Source organism: Argiope bruennichi, chromosome 9 (genome assembly GCF_947563725.1).
Source record: "Argiope bruennichi chromosome 9, qqArgBrue1.1, whole genome shotgun sequence".
Lineage (NCBI taxonomy): Eukaryota > Metazoa > Arthropoda > Arachnida > Araneae > Araneidae > Argiope > Argiope bruennichi.
The window spans coordinates 122,148,597-122,172,791 of record NC_079159.1 but is presented as its reverse complement, the minus strand read 5'-3'; the positions used below and the strand labels follow the sequence as shown (position 1 = coordinate 122,172,791).

The window sequence follows — 24,195 nt, the reverse complement described above, 5'->3', positions numbered from 1 at the left end:
ATTACAAAATAGATTAAAGGTCTTATGGTCATTATAAGATAATTTTCAACCACGATCTTTCCTGAAGGGTATGGAACTGAATGATTAGTAGTACAAATGGGAATGGTTTGGGTCGGGGATTATCTGTTGTCTGGTAAGGTACAATCAGCGTTAAGCAATCAGTACTAGATGGTTTTTCAACTAGTAGAACATCTATGAGAATTAGCCTTTTTCTTGCCTATTGGTAGCTTTGAGTTGGTTTTTTTTATAGCACAAAAGTCATCTTTGCCTAAGCTGTGCCCCATTCATTAAATTAAAATATTTGTATTGATTTATAATAAATTCAAAACATGGAATCTCTACAAAATCCAAATGTCTAAAAGCGTAAAAATGTGAGCCATGAAAAAGCGTAATAATGATGTAAGAAATGGTACTGTACTAAAAAGCGCGGTTAATGTTTAGAAATGATCAGAAAAACAATATTTTTTGAAAACTAAAAAGGTTAACATGTGAAGTTTTGGAAAGCATCTCTCCCACATCAAGGTGAGATTTCGGAAAATATGTAAGACTCTGTAACGAAGACCGTGGACTTTCTACAAGAATGTGTAAAAGAGACATAGGACTGTCACAAATTGAGAAAAATGGTGTTGGGTCCTCCATCAACAAATGTCGGTGGGGGAATCGAGTGTGCCCAATTCTCAACCTAGTAAAAATTGGGTCCAGTTTTCTGCTGTGTAAAATGGGCCAGAGATCTATTGTATACTTACTGGGGTCAATTCATGTGACGTAAAAGTCACATGTCATGAGCTATCCGCGCATGGCATTTAAGTTTCATCCGCACCGCTTTCGTCGAGTAGTCTGCCATTAACGTTCTCCGCCGAGTATGAAGCGGATTTGTTTCTTTACATTTGAAGTTATAATTTTTGAGTCATTTTCTTTCCTCTTATTATGTGTTAAAAGAGGAAATACTGGTGTGCTGATGGATGTTTTAATGCGAAGCACAAGAGTGACTGTCATGATAAAACGTTTTCTTATTTTCCTTTCAACAATTCTGCCTAGGGTTCGTACCTTTGGTATAGATTTTTTCAAGCCTTCAAAGTCGGTGATATGCTTCGATCATTTTGAAGAATTCATTCAGTGTGTGTTCATTTATTAAATCGTAAATGGAATGGCAGTAACCGCAAATGTTTCAGTAATTTTTTAGAAAAATTCTTCGAAAAAAATAATTTGGTAAGCGATTTGCCAACAAAAACTATCAAACAAAATGGTGAGAGCATTTCTAATTCACTTTATTCACATTTGATAAAATTTCTGATAATTTTGAATATGCTTAGAAGGTTTTAAAATGTTTACATGAATATTACATTGCATTTTCTAAAAAATCTTATCAAAATTTAATTAATGTAAGTAAACAAACTCCTGCTTCAAAAATAACAACTGCTATAATGCTAAACTTAGGTGGAAGTGAATAAATTTCTTAAAGATTTATTTAAGAAGTGAAATCTTTACTAACTACTGAAAATTGAATTTTCTTATTGACTGTTATAATATATATATAATGAAAGCTTATACGAATACGAACGAAGTATAAAGCTTATTACGAATCTGTGTGTCCTATTCAGTTTGCCATTTGGAATGTGACATAGTTGGCTATGACAAAATATTCTTACATATCTTTATAATCAGAAAGAGGAATCTGTGTAGTGAAGAAAGTAGTTGCCAATTTAGCTACCATATCAGCCTTCTCATTTCTCGGAATTCCCACATGTACGGGGACCCAACATAAAATATTTTGAAAGCCTTTCTAGATAAGTTTGTCATACAAGTTTAAAATGTTAAAAAGCAAAAGATGGCTGCGAGCTTGTAAAGATGATAGGGATTCCAGAGTGCTCAGTGAATCATTGATTATTTTATAGCTTTCTGCAGAACAATCTCAAATAAACTATAAAACTTTTAAAATAGCAGTTACTTCTGCTGTAAAAAATATGGAACAAAATGAATGAATTCTATTAGCTATTGTAGAATTTGAAATAATACAAGCGAAAGAAGTATGATCGAAACTTCTAGAGCCATCAGTAAAAATAGATTTAAATTGGCGATATTTTTGACGATGGTCGTCAGCAAAGATTTAGTGATAAATGGTATCTGCAGTATTTTGTTTATCAAAATGTTGAAAAGAATTCAAGTATTGGCTACTATTAGAATTCCAGGGTGGTAACAGAAATTATTGTTCAGAAACTATTTATTCCTTCTCTACATGCAGTTCTGAAACAGAGGCGGCTTTCTCTACGAAGGGGACCAGGTGCAAGAAACTATTTGGGGCCCTCAATTTTTTGTAAAAAAAAAAAAAAAAAAAAAAAAAAACTACAAATACGAACACATATTACTATTGCATGTTTATTTAATTCGTGATTTTGTTTTTGCGATTATTTCGGAAAATTGTTTCAGAAAATCTCTATTATTTCAGGAATCTATTTTTTTGAAATTTCTTTTTCGGCAGTTAGTGTGGCAAGTGCATTTAAGCGTTATGCACATATGCTTGATTGAAAACAATTCTGTATTAATTTTAATTTGTTGAAAAAGCGTTCAGGGTTTATTATAGTAATTGGCAATGTAAAAAAAAGTTTTAACACAGTTAATATATTTAGAAATAAATCATTATAATTATTAATTAGTCTATATTGCAATACGTTTTGAGTGTTATTTAAATCACTTTCATTCAAATTCAAATCCCGTAGCAAAACAATTATTTGGATTAGGTTTTCATCTACATTGTTATCATAAAACGTTACAAAGTTTTTGGGACATTTTTTTAATTCATGTTTTTTTAGAGTGTTTATATCAGTGATTAACTTAAATACTTAAAAATCTATCTTTTATTTGTGCATTAAGTATCATTTACAGAGTTAAAAAAATAACATCTAAATTCCTCGACCGTGTTTTCTATAATGACATTTTCTGCTGTTTCGAAATATAATTTTTCACATTTTCAAATTCGTTTTTCAGAAAAATATTCTGAAAGATTCAAATTGCATGCTATCGTTTTTGCTTCGTCTAAAAATGAGTTAAATTTGTTCTTAAATCTTGGATTTTAGTTTTAATTTTATTGGCTAAATTAAAAGCCCAGTCGAGGACAATTTTCTTTACTTGAAATAGTTTACTGAAAGTGTTATTTTGGAAAATATTGCAATCCATACTATTAAACATAAAATAAATGTCATTTCTTATATTGAATCCATTAGAGTTTTAGATTCGGATACCGCTGTATTATTGTCATTTGCATCAATATATACACAGCTTTAACCGAATCTATTTTGACTTTCCAACGAGTGTCACATAATGGTTTAAGAATAATATTTAAATCCTTTGTAGAATTTCCCATCTTTTTGTGAAGCAGAAAATAAGCAATATAAACGTTACAATATCCCCCCCCCCTCCCAAAAAAATTACAATATTTACTGCTGGAAGCAGCATCACAAATTAATAAATTAAAAAAGCGTCATAGGCAAGGCACATAAATTACATGAAGGTTTAGAGCAATTATTCTAGATTGTACACCTTTATATTTCATTTTCATGTCGCTATCGTTGTCGTATGCCTGACCACTACAATCCATAATATCTAAATAAAGCTCACCTAATATTCCAAGTAGAGCTTTCGTTAGTCCTTCTCCAGTAACATCAATAACTTCAATAAACCCTATAAAGGTCTCATTTATACTTAATCTTTTCTCTTCAAAATTTACATACCTAAAAAGCCGGAAGTTTGTTCTTTAAGGGAAAAATCAACTGTAGAATCCATCAGGATACTGTAATATGTGACTACTTTTGTACAGTCTTTAATTTTGTTAAGATCTTCATTTCCTAAAGTAGAAATAATTTTTTCTTGTAATGTATGTGCTAAATCATGCAGAATTATATTTTTGGAATTTTTTGTTGTTTTTGTATATGATCCATATGCACAGAGTCGTATTTACTTAATAATTCGAATAAAAAATTCCCATTATTACACGTTTCTATTATTTCATGGTTTCCTCGAAGAGGCAGATTATTACATGCTAAAAATAGAATCACATTTACAATTCTTTGAGATAACAATTTAAGTCGTTCGGTTTCGTTATTTATATTAACCTAATTTGTTTTATTAATAGTCGAGCGTAAATTTAGTAGTTTTAAAAATTCTTTTTAAGCAATAAATGAATTAAGTGACAAATAGGACGCTCATGATCTTGAATTACAATTGATAGCTATCTCCAGTTATTATAGACACCTATAAATCATGGAACCTATAAACAGAGGAATTTCATTCCTCAGGAAAATAATATACAGCAAATACAAAACATCGAGTCTTGCTTTTTTGATGAAATCAACCAGCTGCGAAGCTGCATTTTACGAGTTGGGACTTTTTTTTTTTTTAAAGTAACAAATAGTTGAAAATAATATAACTTCAGCATTCTTAGCAAAAACTCCTTTGTGCCACACAGGTCTGTTTTTAACAGAAAACTTTTTAAACTTAACAGTTATAATGTTTGGTCATAAACCTGAATCACTTATATGCACTTGATCACGTTTGTTAATGTCATTTTCATCGTCGTTATATTTGTATAAACATATGGTTCCTCAAGGTTTTCACAGTTTTTACTCTTCCATTGCAAAATTGTGTAGTTTGTGAGAAACATTCTTCATCAACTTGAATTGTAACTTCTGAAGTCGAAGCAATTTCATTGCCAGAATTACTCTATGGATAAGAAAAGAGACATACTCATGACTTTTTGAAATTTAGCTTTTCTTCTTTTTCTTTTTGAAGTCAAGTCTCGACACCTATAGGAATACTTCCTTGGCATGGATATGATTATATCTAACAATATTAAATATTTTATAGTATGAACTATCAAATTTATGAATGCAATTTAACCTAGTAGGCGAGTTAAATGACCGTACTTTATGTTTATATGTTGCATACTTGCACTTAATATATCTGTAAACTTCGTATATTTCAAAACCCATCTATTGTTCTAGTTAAATTTCTTCCTCACTTCTTTCCATCCCACTATTACCGTTCAGAACATTATTTTAGTTCTTGATCATGTTAGGGGCAATTGATCATGTTGGCTTGATCATGTCAATCACAGGGCTCCGGTGCATAGCATCCGCCTCACCCCCCCCCCCTCCCCAGATGACTACGATCCACAGTTGAACAAACTGTCCACAGAATGCAGATTTTAAATCGAAGAAAGGAACCAAATTGAGCAGTTTCCCTGGAATCGATAAGGTCCTTGTGATTGAATATTTGATAATTTCGAATAAAATGTGTTACAAATGTATATTTTGAGTCTTTGCAGCATATTTTCTGTTATACAGAGCCATCTATTAGTATTTCTGGAACTAAATCCCCCCCACACGTAATCCGTCTTCCCATGTCTTGAATAGTATGTTCAACAATTTTGAAGCCTTTACTCAGAGTAGTTCGTTGTATAGAGAGCTCAGAGTAAGGATATTTTAATATTGATTATCATGCATATATTTATATGGCTATAAGTACCAAGAAGAAAATTTAAGGTAGGTGAAGAAAATCAAGATTGGTTTTCTCGGAAGGTTAAATATTTGATTCGTATAGAGTCGCTATAAAATCAGTTTCTTCTCTAAAATGCATGAAATCTATGCTTCTTGTTTCATATTATTTTATGAATATTTTATTAAAAGGTGGAAAGGATAGCAATACAGTTTATAGAACTTAAGTGTTTCATCTGAACTTATTTTATGATTGATTCGTTATATGCCCTAATGAGTAGCAAAATAGCAAAAAAAAAAAAAAAATGTCAAATAAAAAGTGGCAAATTTTAAATAAAAGAAAACACAAACAAATTAGAAAACAGATTTTTAATTTTTGCATTTTTAAAAATGTTTTTCATTTGTAAAGATCACAACTGTACACAATTTTCTAACTTTTTTCATGACATAAAAAAAAAGAAAACAGAAGGAGTATTGCACTCTGACTACTATAAAAAGAATCACAATTGCAAGTATGAGAAAAAAATAGATGCTAAACAATTACGTGTCAAATTCAACAGAAAAAAGCAATCCTGCCTACTGCTAGATGCTCTCAAAAATTAAAACTACATATATATATATATATACAACTTTGATTTGATGATTTGAATTCACTTCTCACAAAACAAAAGAAAAACACATTAATAATTATAAAAAAGTACAAAATTTACAGAACAGCACCATATATTCAAAACTTTAACGAGTGCAGTTTGTTCAAATTAACAGAAGGCCACAGAGAAACCATTTCACAGCAATGAACATCTATTAATATACCTTCAATTAAAATACTGATATTAAAAACAATAATTAACTTCATAAGCTATATTTACATTTATGATTATGTTAATTCATTTGATTACATAATTTAGTTTTGTAATGTATTCTAGTTCTCAAAGTACTATTTTTTAGAAAGCAAGACTATTCTGAAATACATGTTATACAAAACTTCCGATACTTAATAAAGCCTTTTTCTAAAAAAATTTTTGTAATTTTGGCGTGAATTTTGTAATGATATTCACTGGTTATTATTAGTAAATGAATCAACATGAAGACTTATCAACGTTTAAAAAAGAATTTGCAAATGTTTATTTATGCAATTTTCAAATCCAAATATTAATCAAAGAAATCCACCTTAACGAGTAATTAAGAAAATTCGGAATAATAACAAGGTTAAACAGATGAATTTGGCAAGCTTTAAAAAGAATAAAATGGATATAGAATTCCAGCAACTTCAATACACATTAATTCAAATTTTAGTAGTAGTCAAGAAATTTTTTAGATCATATAAGTAATAATAAATAATGAAATCATGAAAAGATAAAATTCAGAATAAATAAATGTAGCATATGTGATTTTCTAAAAAAGGAATGTGATAGAGTGAATGCCTTCAATATTAAACTAATGAAATCTTGTTCATAATATTACACAATAAAAAAATAAAAAAAATAATAATAACTGTCATAAAAACATACTAATTAATCAAAATAGATGAAATCCCACAGTTACAAGATTCCATAAAACATAAAGCATGTCAAAGCATCCGAACAAAGTACAAGAAATACTTATTAGAAACTTTCACAGTATATTTATTTAAAATTTATACATCTGAATCAATCATAAATTTAAATAAGCACCATTCTTCAAAATTATTTGAATATAAGACAAGTACAAATAGATTATGAAATTTTGGAACAATATGCAAATCTGTATCTTTTTCCCCTTCAAAAATTGAACACCCTTTTGTTTACTGAATAGCTAAACCTTCATTGAAACTTGAAAACAGTAAATATATCAAACACATTAGTTTTACTTGTAATTAATTACACAGCAAATCATCAAGATCTAAGTTAAATATACGATGAATTTTGGTTTTAGTTTAAAAAAATAACAATTTTCTCATTATAAATTATATTTTCTATTTAAACAGCTGCTAAACTGAATTCATTATATATATATTCAATTAGATAAAAATACTCCAAAATTGTTTCTTAAAAAAAAACATTACAACTAAATACAAAAATTGAAAAAATAAAAAAAATAAAGAATAAATTATTAATTTAAATATATTTCTAAAAGAAAGAACTGATATAATATTTAAATTACAATACTTCAGCAATTAAACAAAATAGTAAAAACATAAATGAATGTTTTAAGCAGATGAGCAGGAAAATTCCTTTTGCTTGTAAAAGAATTTTTGTACACAAAAACTTTTCACTGTAATATAAATATTTAAATATTAATAACAATTCCTTTGATATTAAAACTGTTTGATTTTTCTAGATTTAAAATTTACCATCAAATGACAGTAGCACTCTCATTTGATATGTGCTGTTTTGAATTCATTTCTATTTCTTCTTAGGAATAAATTATTATCTAATAACAATTCTCTCACTATCAACAGGATTTGACTATAGCACTTAGAAGATAACAAATAATGAATAGATGGAAAGACAAAGTATGTAACAATTAAAAGAAGCAATGTACAAGTAGCATTCTTTTTTTCTTTTTTTTTACAATATAAAATTCTATACCTCCTAATTTCATACTAGTATAAGCACAGTATTTACACATTTTATTAACATAGTATTTAACATTGAAATAGTAGAACTTGTTTATTAAATAGAATGTCACCCATATTATGCTAAAAAATATAGCCAACAAATTTCTGAAGTATCTTATCCATATGTTTAAAAATTGATACTATATTGAATTTCTCAGATTTAGAATTAATAAAATTTCTTTTTAATAATTACTGAAAATTAGAATTAACATATATTCTTAAATAGATAAGACAAAGAATAAAACTTTTTAAGGATAAGAAAAGCTTATTATAATTCGTTTATTCAAATTGAATGATTGAAAAATAAGATTAATAAACAAACTATCAATTAAATAATCCCTTTTTGTAAAGCATATTTTAAATTCATACAAAATAGGATTGAAATTATACTTTGCTTTCTATAAGAAGAAAAGCATAATTTGCTTATTGAAATATACATTTATTATTATTTCCTTCAAAACTGCCCCCTTCCTTTTAATAATCAAGCCTTTTTTTTTTTTTTTGAAGTTATAAAATTACTCCATTATTTTTATGAGCTATATCAAATCAGATAAATACTACTTTTAAAATAGTTGAATCATAATTAGGTGTATCAAATAGTTGCACTAAAGAAATGTTGAATAGAAATTTTTTTCATGAAACTTCAATGAAATATGAATGATAATTATCAAATTGTCATCAGAAATCTCAAAGCGAATATAACTTGGAAGAGGAATGTATATATCTAGAGCATGTCCTGCATCAACTATCTATATTTACAAAAAGCTAGAAAATAAATCACATTAGCTGTTTGATGATACATGTACTACTTGAATTAGAAAGTTCCGCAGGTCAAAGGCATCACAGATGAGTAGTAGTCAGACATGAATGACATCATCTATGGAATTTAACACAATTTTGTCTATGTCTGTATCATCATTGGTAGTGGAGTAATTGGCACTGGTTTTAGAATGCTGACTTGGATTCATGGATGATGCACTTACAAAATGGAATTGCTCTTGACTACCATTTAAAAGAGAATCTTTCACTTCTGCTTCTGATTGGTCAGCTAAAGTAAACATGGATTTGACCCGCTGCGGACCTAGGAAAGAACAAAAATGAATTCTTCAACATTGTGTATGATACTTACTGAAAAAAAAAAAAAAGAAAAAAAAGAAAAAGAAAAAAGATGAAGTTAAATTAGCAAAGTAGATTCCAAATTTTAAAAACAATCTATCTTGACAATAATAACAGAAAAGATTAGGCATTTTAAGATCAGCAATTTATTTTTCTAAATTATGCAACTAATTTTTATAAGACTTTAAACCAACATCTGATATAGAAAATCATAATCTAAAATATTATATTTTCCCTTTAAATTTGAGTTCATGCTATAAGAGGCCATTCAATAAATGAGAAGCCAAAGGCTGGAGTAAGAATGGAAATGAATTAAACATTTCATGTCATGTGTTAAAATAACTTTATAATCTCAAGGGAAGAATTCACAAAAGAATAGGAAAGATGGCAGATATAGTTGATTGATGCAAGCAGAAACAGTCAATCAAGGAACACTATTCAAGTTAGTTGCTACATTACAAGTAAGCTTGAAAGAGTATGCAGTATAATGAGCTAATAATATAGAGGAAAAATTATGAAAAAAAATTGATTTCATTGCAATGAGTAATCAAATTGGAACCAATTCAAAATCTTTTCACATATACTCTTTCTCCTCCATAACAACGCTCATCTGTAACGGATCAATTCAAGAGAGATGTATCTTCAATCTCAATCCATATTTTTCATCTTGTTGAAGTGATGATTGCTTTCAAAGAGCAGTACTTCCAGTCAGATATTGACATGAGGAAAGTGACAGCTCAAAAATGATTCTCAAAAAAATACAGAAAACATCACTATTCAATTAGTGTCTTGCATAAATATTTCAATAATCATATTATATTTTAGAATTATAATAATTCCTTACTATTCCATACCTATTGCCTTATAATTTATTGAAGGCCAATTCTATTTTGGAATGCAGGCATAAAAAGAATAAAATTTACTTACTCAGTAAAGTAAAATAAAAATTAAAAATTAATGTCAAGTTCCAGCAGCTTTAAAAATGAAAGAGTAACGAAATTAATATCAGTTTAGATGGAAGAAATTGATAATATGCAGAAAATATCACATAAAGTATCACATTTTATTTAGGAGGGAAAAAAACCATAACATATTGTTAGAACTTCTAATAAAAGTGGGGAAAGCAAATATAAGATATGCACAATTAAATACAGTGTCTTTAAATCTACTGCATAAATTTGAAATCTGAAAGAAGAAATGAATACCAAGTAATTCCTAAAACTTACCCACATATATTTAGTGATATTGTAGATATAATAAGCATTTATATTACACACTGTGAAAAAAATGCTGATTAGTATGTTATGTACAAATAAAAATCAAGAAAGTAAAGGTGGGGTGGAAGAAAACTTATCTTTACAAAGCTCTACATTTTAGTACAAAATCATAGATAGAAAATTTATGGAAGTCGCATACGCTTAGGTCGGTAATGAGCCATTCTAACAGAAGAATTATATGTTAAGTTTCTAAATAATGCCAACAGCAATTTTCTTCTCTGTAACCATATTTATGTCTCATAATATCTACAATCAAATTATGTTGTCAAAAAGTAGTAAAGATCAAGGTCTTCAATGTATTGAAAGAAAGAAAGAAAACTGTCCAACACATTCGTAAGAAGGTGAAAATTGTAATAATATATGTCACAAATGACAAAAATATCATAATATATCCCCTGGAGGAAATAGTAAAACTGGCCAGTGGAAAGGAATGACATAAATTTTACTCACCTAGAATCACTATCTGCCAGAATTGGTCTGACATAGAAATTTTGCATGCCTATAAAATTTACAATTTGGCACTTATTACCTTTTTCATTTCCAGTCTTCCAATACTCCTTTACTCCAGAGACTATACAATTCAAAAACATTCCAAAGGAAAATTTGAATTCAAAAATTAAAATCCATATGCATTTTATTATGTGATTTTTTCCCCCCTTCTTTTCTTATCACTTTCAGAAAGCAACCAAAAGTTTGAAATAGAAAATTTGAAACTCTATGTCACAACTTTCAACTGAGATTGGTGATGTGATAAATACATAATGATGTGATAAAAGCATAAGTTGATGCTTTGATGAAATGTGTGATAAAAGCATAAGTTAAGAATATTTTCAATTTTAAAATTCATTTTAAAGAAATGTGCACTAATTTTCTTGACCAAAGAAGGTTTCTATTTAAAGTAATGAAAACAAATATGTTTCTTTTAATAACTTGATGAATCATACTTTAGTGGAGGAAGGATAGTTACTTTTTGAATAAAATTTAGATTTAAAGACTTGATCCATTCTAATGATGATGTAGGTTATATAATACATTAAATATATACGGATAAAAAAATTTTAAGAAACTTTTTCAAATGGGTGACTTATTTTTTTTCCCCCCACCCTAATAATGCAAAAGTAAGTTTCATGTTTTATTAATCCAGCACTACAAGAAACAAAAGATTTCTAAAGTTTATTATTTTCATTCACTATTCTTTGAATGTGAAATTTTGAAGAAATATTTCTATAAAGTTTTTTTTATGCCTGTTAAGTGCCAATTTCATCATTTGTTTTAAAAATGAGATGCCTATACTGCAATAATATTTATATTTTTAAAATGATTTCTTATTAGTGGTTGGAAGCAAAAACTACTTCTATTCAATGACAGTTCATTAAAAAAAGTATATATTTTTCTGGACATCTAAAAAATACAGCATATAGTATAAAATAATAATAAAAAATATAAGAGAAAAAATATAAAATCAGAAAAATACAACACTACCTTTATTATTATCTGATTCAGATGCACTTGGAAGAGCTGTTTCTGAAATTGGACTCACAGCTTTAGGAGAATCTCCGTCATTTGCATTTGAAAAATCACCTGGGATGGTTAAGAAATAAAATAATTTTTCAAATTAATTTTATTTTAATGAATGAAATGAAAAAATGCAGCATCTTTGATGTTTCAAATCATTGTGGTTTACAGAAAAATACAGAAGTCATGAAACTTCCCATGCATAGACTGAACATATGCGATAAAAAAAATAGTTAAGGAAAAAAGTCTTAATTTAAATTAATACATTAATTTCTTTAATAACTAAAAAAAAGTTCTAATAAAAATAATTATCTTAGATTAATGACTGGCTTTCTTATTTTTAAATTCAGTTTTAATGCTTATTTTGATAGAATATAGCCAGTGAAAAAATTTTACATTTATGAAATCAGCATGAAAAGTTAAAAAAAAACTTCAGCTATATATATAAAAAGAAGGATCCTTTAGATATTACCTGATAATCTCATTTCAGCTGTTCCTCCAACAGACTTAGGACGAGGCTTTGGTGCTATAGGGGGAGGCTTCACTTTAAGACCAGGTGTGAGTCGGCCTCCTGGATCTAGTTGTGGTGAACCTAAATTCGACAAAATGGCAAAGTAAAGTAATTTTTAAAAATCTGGAAACCAGAAGCATATTTTGTATTTTCCTACTAGCAAAATTTTAAATATTCAGTATTCTAATTTTATATTTCAACTTATTACTATCATTAATGGAAGGCAAGTGTAACAAGATTATTTATTACTAGCTAATTCATTAGGCCAGCTAATATTTTCAGTAACTTGCTTTTAATGGCCTCTTAGCAAAATATTTTTAAACATTAAATGTTAACAGATGCATTACTCATATTATTTTAGAAGCTTTATACCATTTTATGCCCCTCCCAGTTTGTTATATATCATTTCTCTTAAAAGTTTTTTAACTTTAATTGAAATAGAAGTGCTTACATTTCAATTAATACAAAAATATTCTTACTGAAACTAATGAAAACTTACTGAAACTTTAAAATGGGCACATTTTAAAATTTACTACATACTTTAAAGAGAAATACAAATCATGGAAAAAGTAATCATATCTTAATCATCAATAATGGAAGAAAAATCAAAGATGATATATTTGTTGCAACAATGAATATAATTTGAGGTTCTTTACAACAGTAATAACATATATAACTGTAAAATATGTTTAAAAATGAATTAAAAACAGACAAAAATATACAGTAATTAAACTGGTATAAATGAAAAGATCACCTATTGAATTTTAGGATGGGAGTAAAATTCATTTTTGTACTGTAATACTTTCTGCTGTTATAAAGATAAAACTTCAACATTTAGCTTAATTTTTATTAATTACAAGAAAAAAAAAACTCTGAGGAATGCATTTCAACATTCCAAATTATGACAGAAGTAAATTTGCTAACCACAAATCTAATAGTTTGTATTACAAGGCTCAAACACAGATATGTATCAAGAAAAAATAAACATATCATGAATAATATTAAAACTATATAATGTGTAAAAAAAAAAAAATCTTGAAAAGTGCACCAAGTCTGATTTAAGAAAAAAGGATTTACTGAAAATGTTCTTGCTTATATAAAACAAACCAAGTAAATATTTTTGATGTTAAAATATTAAAGATTCAGATTTGAAGATAATATTTGATTAGTGCTTTCGTAAATTCCAAATTGGAACTATGATCATTTTGTGAATATCGATACAATTTTCATAAATTCGTCCTGTCTATTTAAAATACTGTAACAGGGTACTTTTATATGTGATTATAATTATAATTCAATTGAATTCTAAATAATTAATATCTTGTTTTTTGTTGTTGTTTTTTTTTCACCTGATGACTATTCTTTTTCCATTGGCCTCTGGCTATATAATTTTAAAATAGAATTTGCAACATAATGTTTAAAGAAGCCTTAGTTTTCAAACAAGAAAATTAATATTATTGCTATTAGGGCCAGTCACGTAGCACTGGATACGATTCATATGCATTTAAAAAGAAACTGACATACTGGTATATGAATAAAACCAAGAACCCCTTACCCTTAATAAATCGTTTATGTAATAAAAATCCATATTTGTTGAGAAAGTTTTTTTAATTCCATGGATCTGCATTTTCAGTCCTTATATAAAGCAGGTTTATGAAGTGAAAAAGACAATCAGTCAAAAGGCCAAAAATCAGAACAAATAAACAATATCTTTAACAAAACCTTTAGAAGATACATGCATAACTGATACAGATATTGCAGGATTAGCAGAAACTAGCATTTAAAAACTGATGTGTAATAAAATCGCTTTTCTTTCATACAATAAATCAGCAGGTAGTAAATGCTAATTAAGAGTTTATCATGCTAAAAGCAAAGCACAATGACACTCAGTGTAAAACAACTTGAGAGTGTGCTTCACGATTCATATTTCGGAGAGGGAATTCACAGAAATGCTGACTTCAGCTCTGTCTCTTGAATTTGAAGTATTGAATTCTATGGAAAGATATGAATTTTGGTTTTTAAGAAAGGTATTACCAAGATCCCCTATATACCATAACCTCCATTTTTGTCACCAAGGCTGGAGAAGGTCAACGACCCAGCACTCCTACAAGCAAAATGCAAAACTCTCTTCTATGCTATGAGACTAACTGTACATGAAAACAATATTACAGATCAATGGAAGATCATGGAAATAATATTACAATATAATAAAATACTCTACCTGGAGATGTGATAGTAGATGAGCTGGACTGTTGAGAATCTTCAGTCTGTGAAGCATCTGAGGGTGATATCAGAGTCTGGCTCAATCCAGTAGGTTTTAATTTCACATTTGCCAGAATAGAAACCCCTTCTGATGGAGCTTTCTCCTCAGCTGCCTAAGAAACAAAACAAGTATTGGTTATAAAATTTTAAGGCACAGAAAATTTGTCATAAAGTGTTGACTTTAATTCTCAAGCTACAAATGAATTAATATAAAATTTTACTTAAAAAATGTGAATTATCTAAACTATAGCGAATTTGTCACATCTGATAAATCAATTAAACAAACTAAAAAAAAAAGAAGATAATAGTACATATGAGAATCAGTTTTAAACTTTGAATTACTTCCTTAAAAGTATTGGTGATAGTGGAGGGGTCTCTCTGAAAATTTCTTGTTCATTCTCTTTTAATGATGTTATGCCTTCTGCATAAAATTATAGACTTTGGACAAGACTATGAAAGCCATAAGTGCTTAGTTTTGTTTTGTTTTTTTCCCTAGAGTCCTACACATGAACATTTTGTGCTTCAGCTGTAATATAAAAAAATATGCATTTTGACACCATGATTATTTTCCAACCAAATGAAACCAACATTTGGTATGAGTAGCAATTTCAGCCAGAAGATCACATAGCAAATTTTATTTATTTAAATTGTTATATAATTGAGCTATTATCTTCATATGCATAAGATATAAATGGTTGATTGATCTGATACAAAATAAAATAGTTTTGATGCTGACCAAATTTTACTGGTCTCAGCAAATGCCTTTTTGAGTAACTGCATGTATATGTATTCAAAAGTGCAGATCGGCAAACAGTAAATTTCTTGTTGAATTTAGTCAAAATGTGATATAGAACTATACTTAAGACACTAAATCTGCATTCTAAATTTTACATATAGTTTTTTTTTTTTTTTTTTTTTTGTCCCAAGCAGACTTTCTTTAAATGGAATTTGCTCAAAATCAGGCAGCAAATTACTGAAAGTTCAGCTTTATATCTTTTGAGATGACAACTTATATTTTATCATATTTATCAGCTGAATGTAGTGTGGCTGCCTTAAAAGTTTTTATTAACTTCAGATTTTGAAGTCAGATCTGTGCTCTTCAGTAATCTAATTCTCATATTCGCTTTGTCTCATTCATTATCATAATCAACAATTTGTTCTCTATAAGACTGAAAAATGTGCTTTATTCAATTACAGGACTGATGATTCCTTTGAGTTAATTTGATTAATTTAATTTTTGATTACATTATTCTATAAACATAATCTTGATCTTCAAAATACATAATTATTTATATATAATTAGTGAAATAACTTTCTGTGTTTAGAAACTCATTTCACAGATTGATATCTCTGAATGTCAAATCAGATGGGAATATATGCGAACAAGCATTCAACATTCAAAGCTCATTTGACCATTAGACATGTTTTACAATATAAGTATCAGCTATTACATATAACTGAAAGATCTAAGATCTTTGAAAAAGATCTGGAAAACATTTTCCTGTCTAGATTTTTCTGAATTCATCACAATAGTATTACAGATCTTTACTAAAATCAGTCTCATTTACATTGACTTCATTTAGGTAAATTACTCTAATGAGAGAATGAGATTACTCTAATTAGAGAATGATATTGGTTCCATCATCTCACGGTCTTCATATAAATGTCTGATTAGCTTGTTGGTATGAAGCATGCAAATGAATCACTGTTAAGGACAGTGAATGTTAACCTCTAGGTTATGGAGAGCATTTTTCCATCCTGTGTTTGTTGCTGTATTATAACCAATGTTTTTTTTTCTCCCATTAATATCAATATTATTATATCTCTGCTACTTGGCTATTTTACCGAAGTTCTACTCGCCAGTGAATATGTGTATTATAAGTATGTAATATAAAAAATAAATCGCCTAACAAACTCAAGAATCATATCAATGTGCACTTCCCTCTTTTATTTTTTAGTATATTTTAGGGACTATTTTTCTTGAAATTTTTTTTTATGATCAAAATATTTTTTCTTTATTACTATGAACCAGTTCATATCAAGTTCAAAGCATATTGCTTAATGAAATAATGCATATATTTGTAAGAAAGTAGAAACCGAAATTTTTATAAAAGTTTGGCTAATTTTAGTCCTACTTCAGAAATTTAAAATGTATTGCAGGTTTTTATTTTTTTTTTAATATCATTTTTCTGTCATCAAGCAACTAAAATGAAGTACACAGATGCTATTAGAAACCAAAAATAACAGTCTGTATATTTTTAACATAAAGATAGATTTTGATATTTGTCATTTATTTTGATTTTCTGGCTTTTGAGTGAACTGGAGATTCAATATTTTTTCATTGAACAGCATGCAAAGAAGCAATTCCTATTAGAAACTGATACTCAAAACTTTTTTTGTTCTTCCTCAGTCGACATTGCCTAGTTGTGAAGGTCCTAATTTTATAATATATTAGTAGTTTGGAAAAATCTACTATTAGTCCTAGTTTTTCCCTTTTCATTTATGGAGAAAGAAAAAATATCTCATTTTTAATCCTGGGTTATTTTTCCATCTCCTCTCACAGCATCATTCCCTAGTAGGGGGGGGGGGAATCTGTATTATACTAGTTTTTGTTACATTTTGGTTTGCTGCCAAAAATCACTACTGAATTAATATTTGCCTCTATATTTTGCCTATTAAAGAGAAATTATTGTGGTTTTCATTAAAAGAAATAATAAATATTTTATCAAAAAATTGTCAAGTTCCTCATGAATAATCTCAATACTTACAGGGAAATAAAGCAGCACAAAGTATGTACAACAAAATTATTTTTGACAATATATTCTTAAATACCTATGAACGTTAAACTAATAGAAAAGTTGATTTTGGCCATCTTGCTTTTAATGTTTTAAAACATGAATATCTATAAATCCTCTATTTCTTCTCCTTTATTTCCAATAATTAAATTTGCAAACATTTGTATTAATGATTCATGCTCTTTTAAATGCATAAAGACTTTTCCAGTATACTGTTGCATTGAGTTCTTAATTTATAAGAAATAATAAAATCCAATAAATAAATTAAGTATCATTAGCTAAAGATATAAATAAAAAATATATAATTTATCTTAGACCAATTCAATAGCCCTAGTAAGCATAAATATTGCTAATATAAATAGAAAATTACAAAGAATTGTAATGAATTTTTAAAAAAGTTCCAAAAGGTTTTTAATTTTTATTGAAAGAATTAGAATTAAACGAAACATGTAAAAAAAATTCCAAATAGCAAAATTTTTGCTCTTAATCCTCAAATACAGCTGAAATTACATATGTTTATTTCCTTCCCTTTTTAAAGAGGATTATAAAATGGTGCAGAACAATCATCATTTAAACAATAGTTGTTGTTTTTATACCCACTGTCAACTGATGTCTTCAGTAAATGTGTGAAGGCATATACTCAATTTATGATAGGTTTTCTGCTTGCTAACTATGAAATGTTCTTGCTGAAATGCTTGGACGGAAAAAAATTTTACTTAAAAAGAAATTAATATGATATTATTTATAATACTGAAGAATCTCATTTAGATTTAAATGATGAAGATGGCAAATTAAATATTTTAAATTATTTCCAAAATATTTTTGAAAAATTCATTAAAAAATTTATTTATTCTTGTTTTTTTTGGGGGGGGGGATTGCAATTTATCAATATAAAATATTTTCTGAGCCTCAATAGTTTCCCCACCAATACTTAGAATAATCTTAATTTTGAATTCAATGACAAAAATTCATACTTTAAAAAGTCTAGCAAATCACTTGAAGATTGACACATATTATATCATTAATATATTGCTTAAATCATAATTTTAAAAAATGCCATCAAAAGTTTTCAGTAACTAAGAAATTCAAGGTTTGACTGCTATATTCATTAAAATTAGACATTCCCTCCCCTTCCCCTAGCATTTACATTTTGAGTTTAACAACAATTCTGTTCTTCAAAATATATTTAACCTTTTCCAAGGGCCATGAGAAGTATGCTTCCCACAAAATTTATCATATTTTATAGATATGGATAAGTTCAGATGCATTTTTCAATAAGATAGAAACTTAAATACTTCAGTTCCTTATCTCGCACAAAATGCTGTGTTTTGATTTGCTGCTTAATTATTAATTAACCAAATTAATTAATTAATCAAATTAAATTTATCTAATAAATTAAAGGAATAACTTTTCTTAAGACAATTTCAATCTTACAAATATTTTAATATAGCATGACTAAAAAAATGGCTCTTTAAAGGGTTAAAAGGGAAGAAGTTTTGATTTGGTTACTTTTAACAATATACTGTTCATTCTCGGGATTGAAACCCTCCACGTTTTTGTACATATACCACGAAGTTTTGTCAAAAAAGGAGTGAGAGGAAAGATGAAAGGAGGAATGTTTACATTTAGTAATAGAAAGAACTCAATTATTCGCTATATAAGAAGGGTAGCAATCACTCATCTTTCTGTGCATCAGTGAAGTGAAAGTGTTGGAAAGTGTTCGTCTCAGGATTCTGAAATAAACAGTGCCTATAAAATTTGTTAATAATAAATATCAGCTAGCAAAAGAATATCTTGTCCAAGAAAATATTATTTGTTCAGTGCTGCCTCTTGTGCTGTTCTGTCATTCCAAGTTCTGAAACATTGAGTAATTTATTCTGAAAATTATTTTGTATTGTTTGTATTTCAGTTATTTTGAACTACACTTTTTTGGATACTAATAAATAAATCTAATTAATTATTTTGGAAATAAATCTACTTATGTTTAAATAAGCCAAGAATTCTTTTAATTTTCTATGAGTAGTACATATTAAATGTTTACATTGTGTTATCTAGATTAATAAACTGTTTAAAAAATTAAGTCTTAAATTATTAATTTTTATGATACAACTATGAATTTAGTATGGTATCCAAGCATTCATCAAAATTCAAAGTTATATTTCTGTATCAAATTCAACTTTTGGTAAAAAGTAGTTATAATTATATACAATGGTATGAATTAAAACCTTTAGAAAATCTTTTAGAGTGGTGATACAACTCTCCCCATGACGAAAATTAATACTTAAATACAAGTAGAGGGAAGTGGGGGATCTTTCTTTCATCTGTACTCTCGACCATTTTGGATTTTGAAATACTAGATTTCAAAGAGAGGAGAGTTTCAGAAGGTTACAGTTATTAGCAGTAACTGCAAAACATGTTTTAAATTTAATAAGGTGTAGCATATTTTTATCATATGATCATGATTACACTTTATAACATAAATCAACACCAAAGCCCAGTATTGACAGTAAAAAAAGTGGAATTTATACCTGGGGAGGAATGTGAGTAGTAGGAACTCTTTTCTCCTGGCGAGATTTCATTTCAGCCAGTAAGAAAGGATTGGAACAATGGAGAGATCCTGGTCCAAACCTCTCAGCACCCTTTGGTTTAAGTGCTGTTTCACTCATATCGCAATCTTCTTTTCCTGATACAGAAAGAAATAGGTCATCAATATCAATTATCAAGCATGTTTTAAAAACAGATTAAAATTCTATTTTATATATATATTTACTAAAAATAACTACTTAACAACTTCAATTTGATAAGGGTTGCAAATCAAATGTGGATGACATATTGCATATTTCTATGTATTTTAAGGTGATAATTTTTTTTTTATGAAATTAAACAATTTTCAATTCAAATATAAAGTTTCATAACAAAGAACAATGACATAAAAACTATGTTCTGTTGAAATATATTGATTAGCTTAAAATACAATTGGTTCATATTGAAGATTAGTTAATTGGGTATCTTATAACACCAATAACTTATGATGCGTTGTAAACTTGTTGTTATTACTTATGTCTGAAACGGCTAAAATAATAAAAATATCAAACAATTTATGAAAATATGTTAAATTAGATTTAATATCAAAAATATGGTTAATAATCATATTTGCAATGAAATAAACTTTATTTCATATATTATATGCTTTAATGAAGTCGAATATTGGAGCTGAAAGCTGACAAAAACTTTTGTGGTAATTTTTTATAAATAAAAAAAGATTGATAACCTTAAAATTAAATAAAATTAATATTGATTCATGAAAAATTAAAAATACAAACACAAGGAAAAAGAAAATCTAAAATAACACCTAGAACCACATTGCCGAAAAAGAAGGTACTGTAAAGTCAATGAAAACAAGTAGTCACTTTAAAATAAAAACAAAATTTATTATGTGCAATTTGGTTATTATCTTACTGATAAAAAAATTATGATGGAGTTATTATGATAAATGCGGAATCAACACAAAAATAATGGGAAAGTTGGTGATTTCATAAAATAATTTTAATGTTATAATCTCCATTTAAAAGATCCACCTATTTTTTATAATAATGAATAGAAAATCTGGTATTACCTTTGTCCTTTTTGTTCCGTCCTCCCAATTGTGGAGATGATGAATGAAGACTGATGTCGCAGATTCCAATAGTGCTTTTAGTGGATTCTTTTCCAGAGCTGTGAGTGGGTGAGGGTTCAACAGCAGCAACTTTATCTGTCAAATCATAGGAACGAGATTTGTGGATGTGGCTAACATCAGGAGAAATACGACTAAATAAATTGCTGATACCTTTCATGAATCTGCATTTTAAAAAAAAGAAGAAAAAAATCAATTAACATATCTAAATGACACATCCAGTTTAACTGAAACTTTAAAAAGTTTAACACATATAATAACAAGAGTGAAATTCTCTATATGTTTATCATTTAAGCTTCTCTTGCTAATAAAAAAACTACAAATTATAGAGTAAACCGATATTAAAAATGTGTTTTTAAAGGAATCTTCATAACAATGCAAAAAAAAAAGATGCAATTCATAATCAAATAAAAAGAAATAAGAAAAAAAGTATATTTATTGAGCACAAGCAATTGGTACAATGATCAATAACTAGATTTCAATAATTAAATTTTTTATAAAGAAAAAAAATTAAAAAGCTCATCAAAAAATTTATATTTATATCATTATTTTAAGTTTTCATATTTCAAGCATAAAAATAAAACTCATATAAACTTGAAATTTAATATTAATAAAAATGTTTTGAAAATACTATGCCAGAAAAAAATAATTAATATATACACCTTTATATAGATGTATGAGTACTACCTGAATGTTCAGCACAGACAGAAAGAAAGGGTGAGGAAAGCTTACTATTAATAAAGCAAAATCTTCAGAAAAATTTATAAAGGCTGTGCTATTTTTATAAAATCAATGATTCAATGTGCTTATAAATGCATCAATCTGATTACATTGCATTAAAATTTTATTAGCATAAGAGTATTTAACATCATAATTTCAATTAATCTATTGTCTCTAACTTAATATTTTCTATTTAGATTGCTAAAGAATAAAATGAAAAGAAGAGCTGAACTCTTTTTTTGACATAAATGTTTATTATTGCTGATCTTAATAAATTATTTTCTTTCTTTAATTTTTTTCATATTCAAGGAACAATAAAAGGATAACCTTTTTTCATACTACTTAAGATTGTAAATTTCTGTAGAAACATTTTATGCATTAATATTAGTGATAGCTGAAACAAAAATTTTCAAAGACCAATATAATTCTACTTTTTATTACTAATTATGTCTTTAATGTAAGAAATTAGGTCTAAAAGGTTTCAAAATTTAATTTAAATTAGAATTTTCTAATACTCACAAGAACAGAAACTATACACACAAATATATTTATATATTGTTAGGTTATAAAAATATATGACTAGAAGTTGGGAAAAATTAGGCATATTTATATAAAAAATACTACAAAATTCAGTCATTTCAACTAATAAAAATTACTTCAAAGTAATAAGTTTAATTCATTAGTTACATCATTACAGTTATTGAATTTTATAAATAATGAATTTTATCTAAGAATTGAAATTTTTTGGTTATTGAAGTGATATGAAAGAGTATTCAAGATTATTTTGTTAGTTAATATGGAAAGATAACATTTTGAATTTTATGGAATATTTTAGTTATAATATTAATAAATGCTAATTTATTAATTTATGTTTTTTAGTCCCTAATATCTTTTATATGAAATAATTTAAAGTACAAAATTATTTTTCATCACATGCTTCGGGATATTAAAGTAGTCTATAGTTTTGCTGTATGGAATAATTTATTTTATTGAAAGTTTTATGACATATGTTAAGATGTTATGAAAAAAAAATTAAACTATTAAATTTCAATCTTAATAATAAAAAAATTACAAATTAATAATAATTAACAATCTTTATAGTAAAAAATCTGGACCAAGTTTTTCATTCAAAACATTTTAGTAAATAGTGCCAGGTTTGTTTTAAAATAATTTTTTATAATAATCATTAATAAAATATTCATTTGAAGTTAATAAGAATTTTGACTATTATTTCCTCCTCCCCCCAAACATACAAGTAAAAATTCCACCATTAATCTGAAATGTAGCTTTTAACTAGGAAATTATAATTAACGATTAGGACACAAACATTATTATATATAGGATTCAAATATGTAGGCAAATCCTCCTATTAAAAACAGATATCAAAAAAGTAATTTTGCAAATTACAAATTAGTGGTTTGAATAATTATAATTTTTCTTTTTTTATTAATAACATATTAAATTTAAAATGGTGGTGTGATGAATATTCCAGTTTTTAAAGTTATAAAAAGACAAAAATGAGATCCAGAGTCGAAAATTGCACTGAATAAGAAATGAATTTAACAAACATTTATATGAACATAGGTTTAAAATGTTCTTATTGATCAAGATACTTAAATTTAAGCATCCAACACTTTTAATATAAATTCAGTTATCATTCGTTAAAACTTTTTTAAAACCTACATACATCATAAATTTATTCTTCCAAAATTTTATTTAAATACAAATGAGAGAGGGACAGAGAGAAAGAGAAAACCTACAGAAGTCATTTTTACAAATATGCCATATAAATAATTTTAATTCCTTCTTTTATCATCATTAAAATATTTTTATCCACTTAGGAATAGCACGCATATTATATATATATATATATATATATATATATATATATATATATATATATATATATATAATATCATTCATATTATTATTTCCATTTATGTCTTGTATTTTACAAGTTGTATCATTTTGCAAATGCATAAAATGAGAAGAAAAAAATTAATGGAAATTCAGATTATAGTTTGGGAATTTTCTCACTGAATGGTTTAAAAAAATATTTGATGGTAATCTACAATTGTGAAATAATAGATTCTTCAGAAGTATCGTTTAATAAAAAAAAAATCTATAATAATTTGATTTTTTTTTATTTGTTTAATAGAGAGGAGTCATATATTAGAAAAATCTTAAGCTTTTAGTGTTGAAAAATTGAAAATCACGTTAAACAACAGGATTATCTTA

The 24,195-nt window shown here is 27.1% G+C and overlaps 1 protein-coding gene across 4 annotated transcripts in view; it reads right to left on the bottom strand.

Annotated features, from left to right (window-relative positions):
• Positions 1–5,843: 5,843 nt before the first annotated feature.
• Positions 5,844–24,195, bottom strand: part of LOC129983563 (F-actin-uncapping protein LRRC16A-like) — a 73,987-nt gene continuing 55,635 nt past the window's right edge. For all 4 annotated transcript variants that reach the window (XM_056093087.1, XM_056093089.1, XM_056093086.1 and 1 more), the window contains 6 exons: positions 21,181–21,401; positions 20,093–20,247; positions 14,729–14,882; positions 12,469–12,588; positions 11,964–12,062; positions 5,844–9,169 (listed from right to left, as the gene is read on the bottom strand). In XM_056093087.1, coding sequence (XP_055949062.1) covers positions 8,946–9,169; positions 11,964–12,062; positions 12,469–12,588; positions 14,729–14,882; positions 20,093–20,247; positions 21,181–21,401 — 973 coding nt within the window. In that variant the 3' untranslated portion in view covers positions 5,844–8,945. The remainder of the gene's footprint in view (positions 9,170–11,963; positions 12,063–12,468; positions 12,589–14,728; positions 14,883–20,092; positions 20,248–21,180; positions 21,402–24,195) is intronic.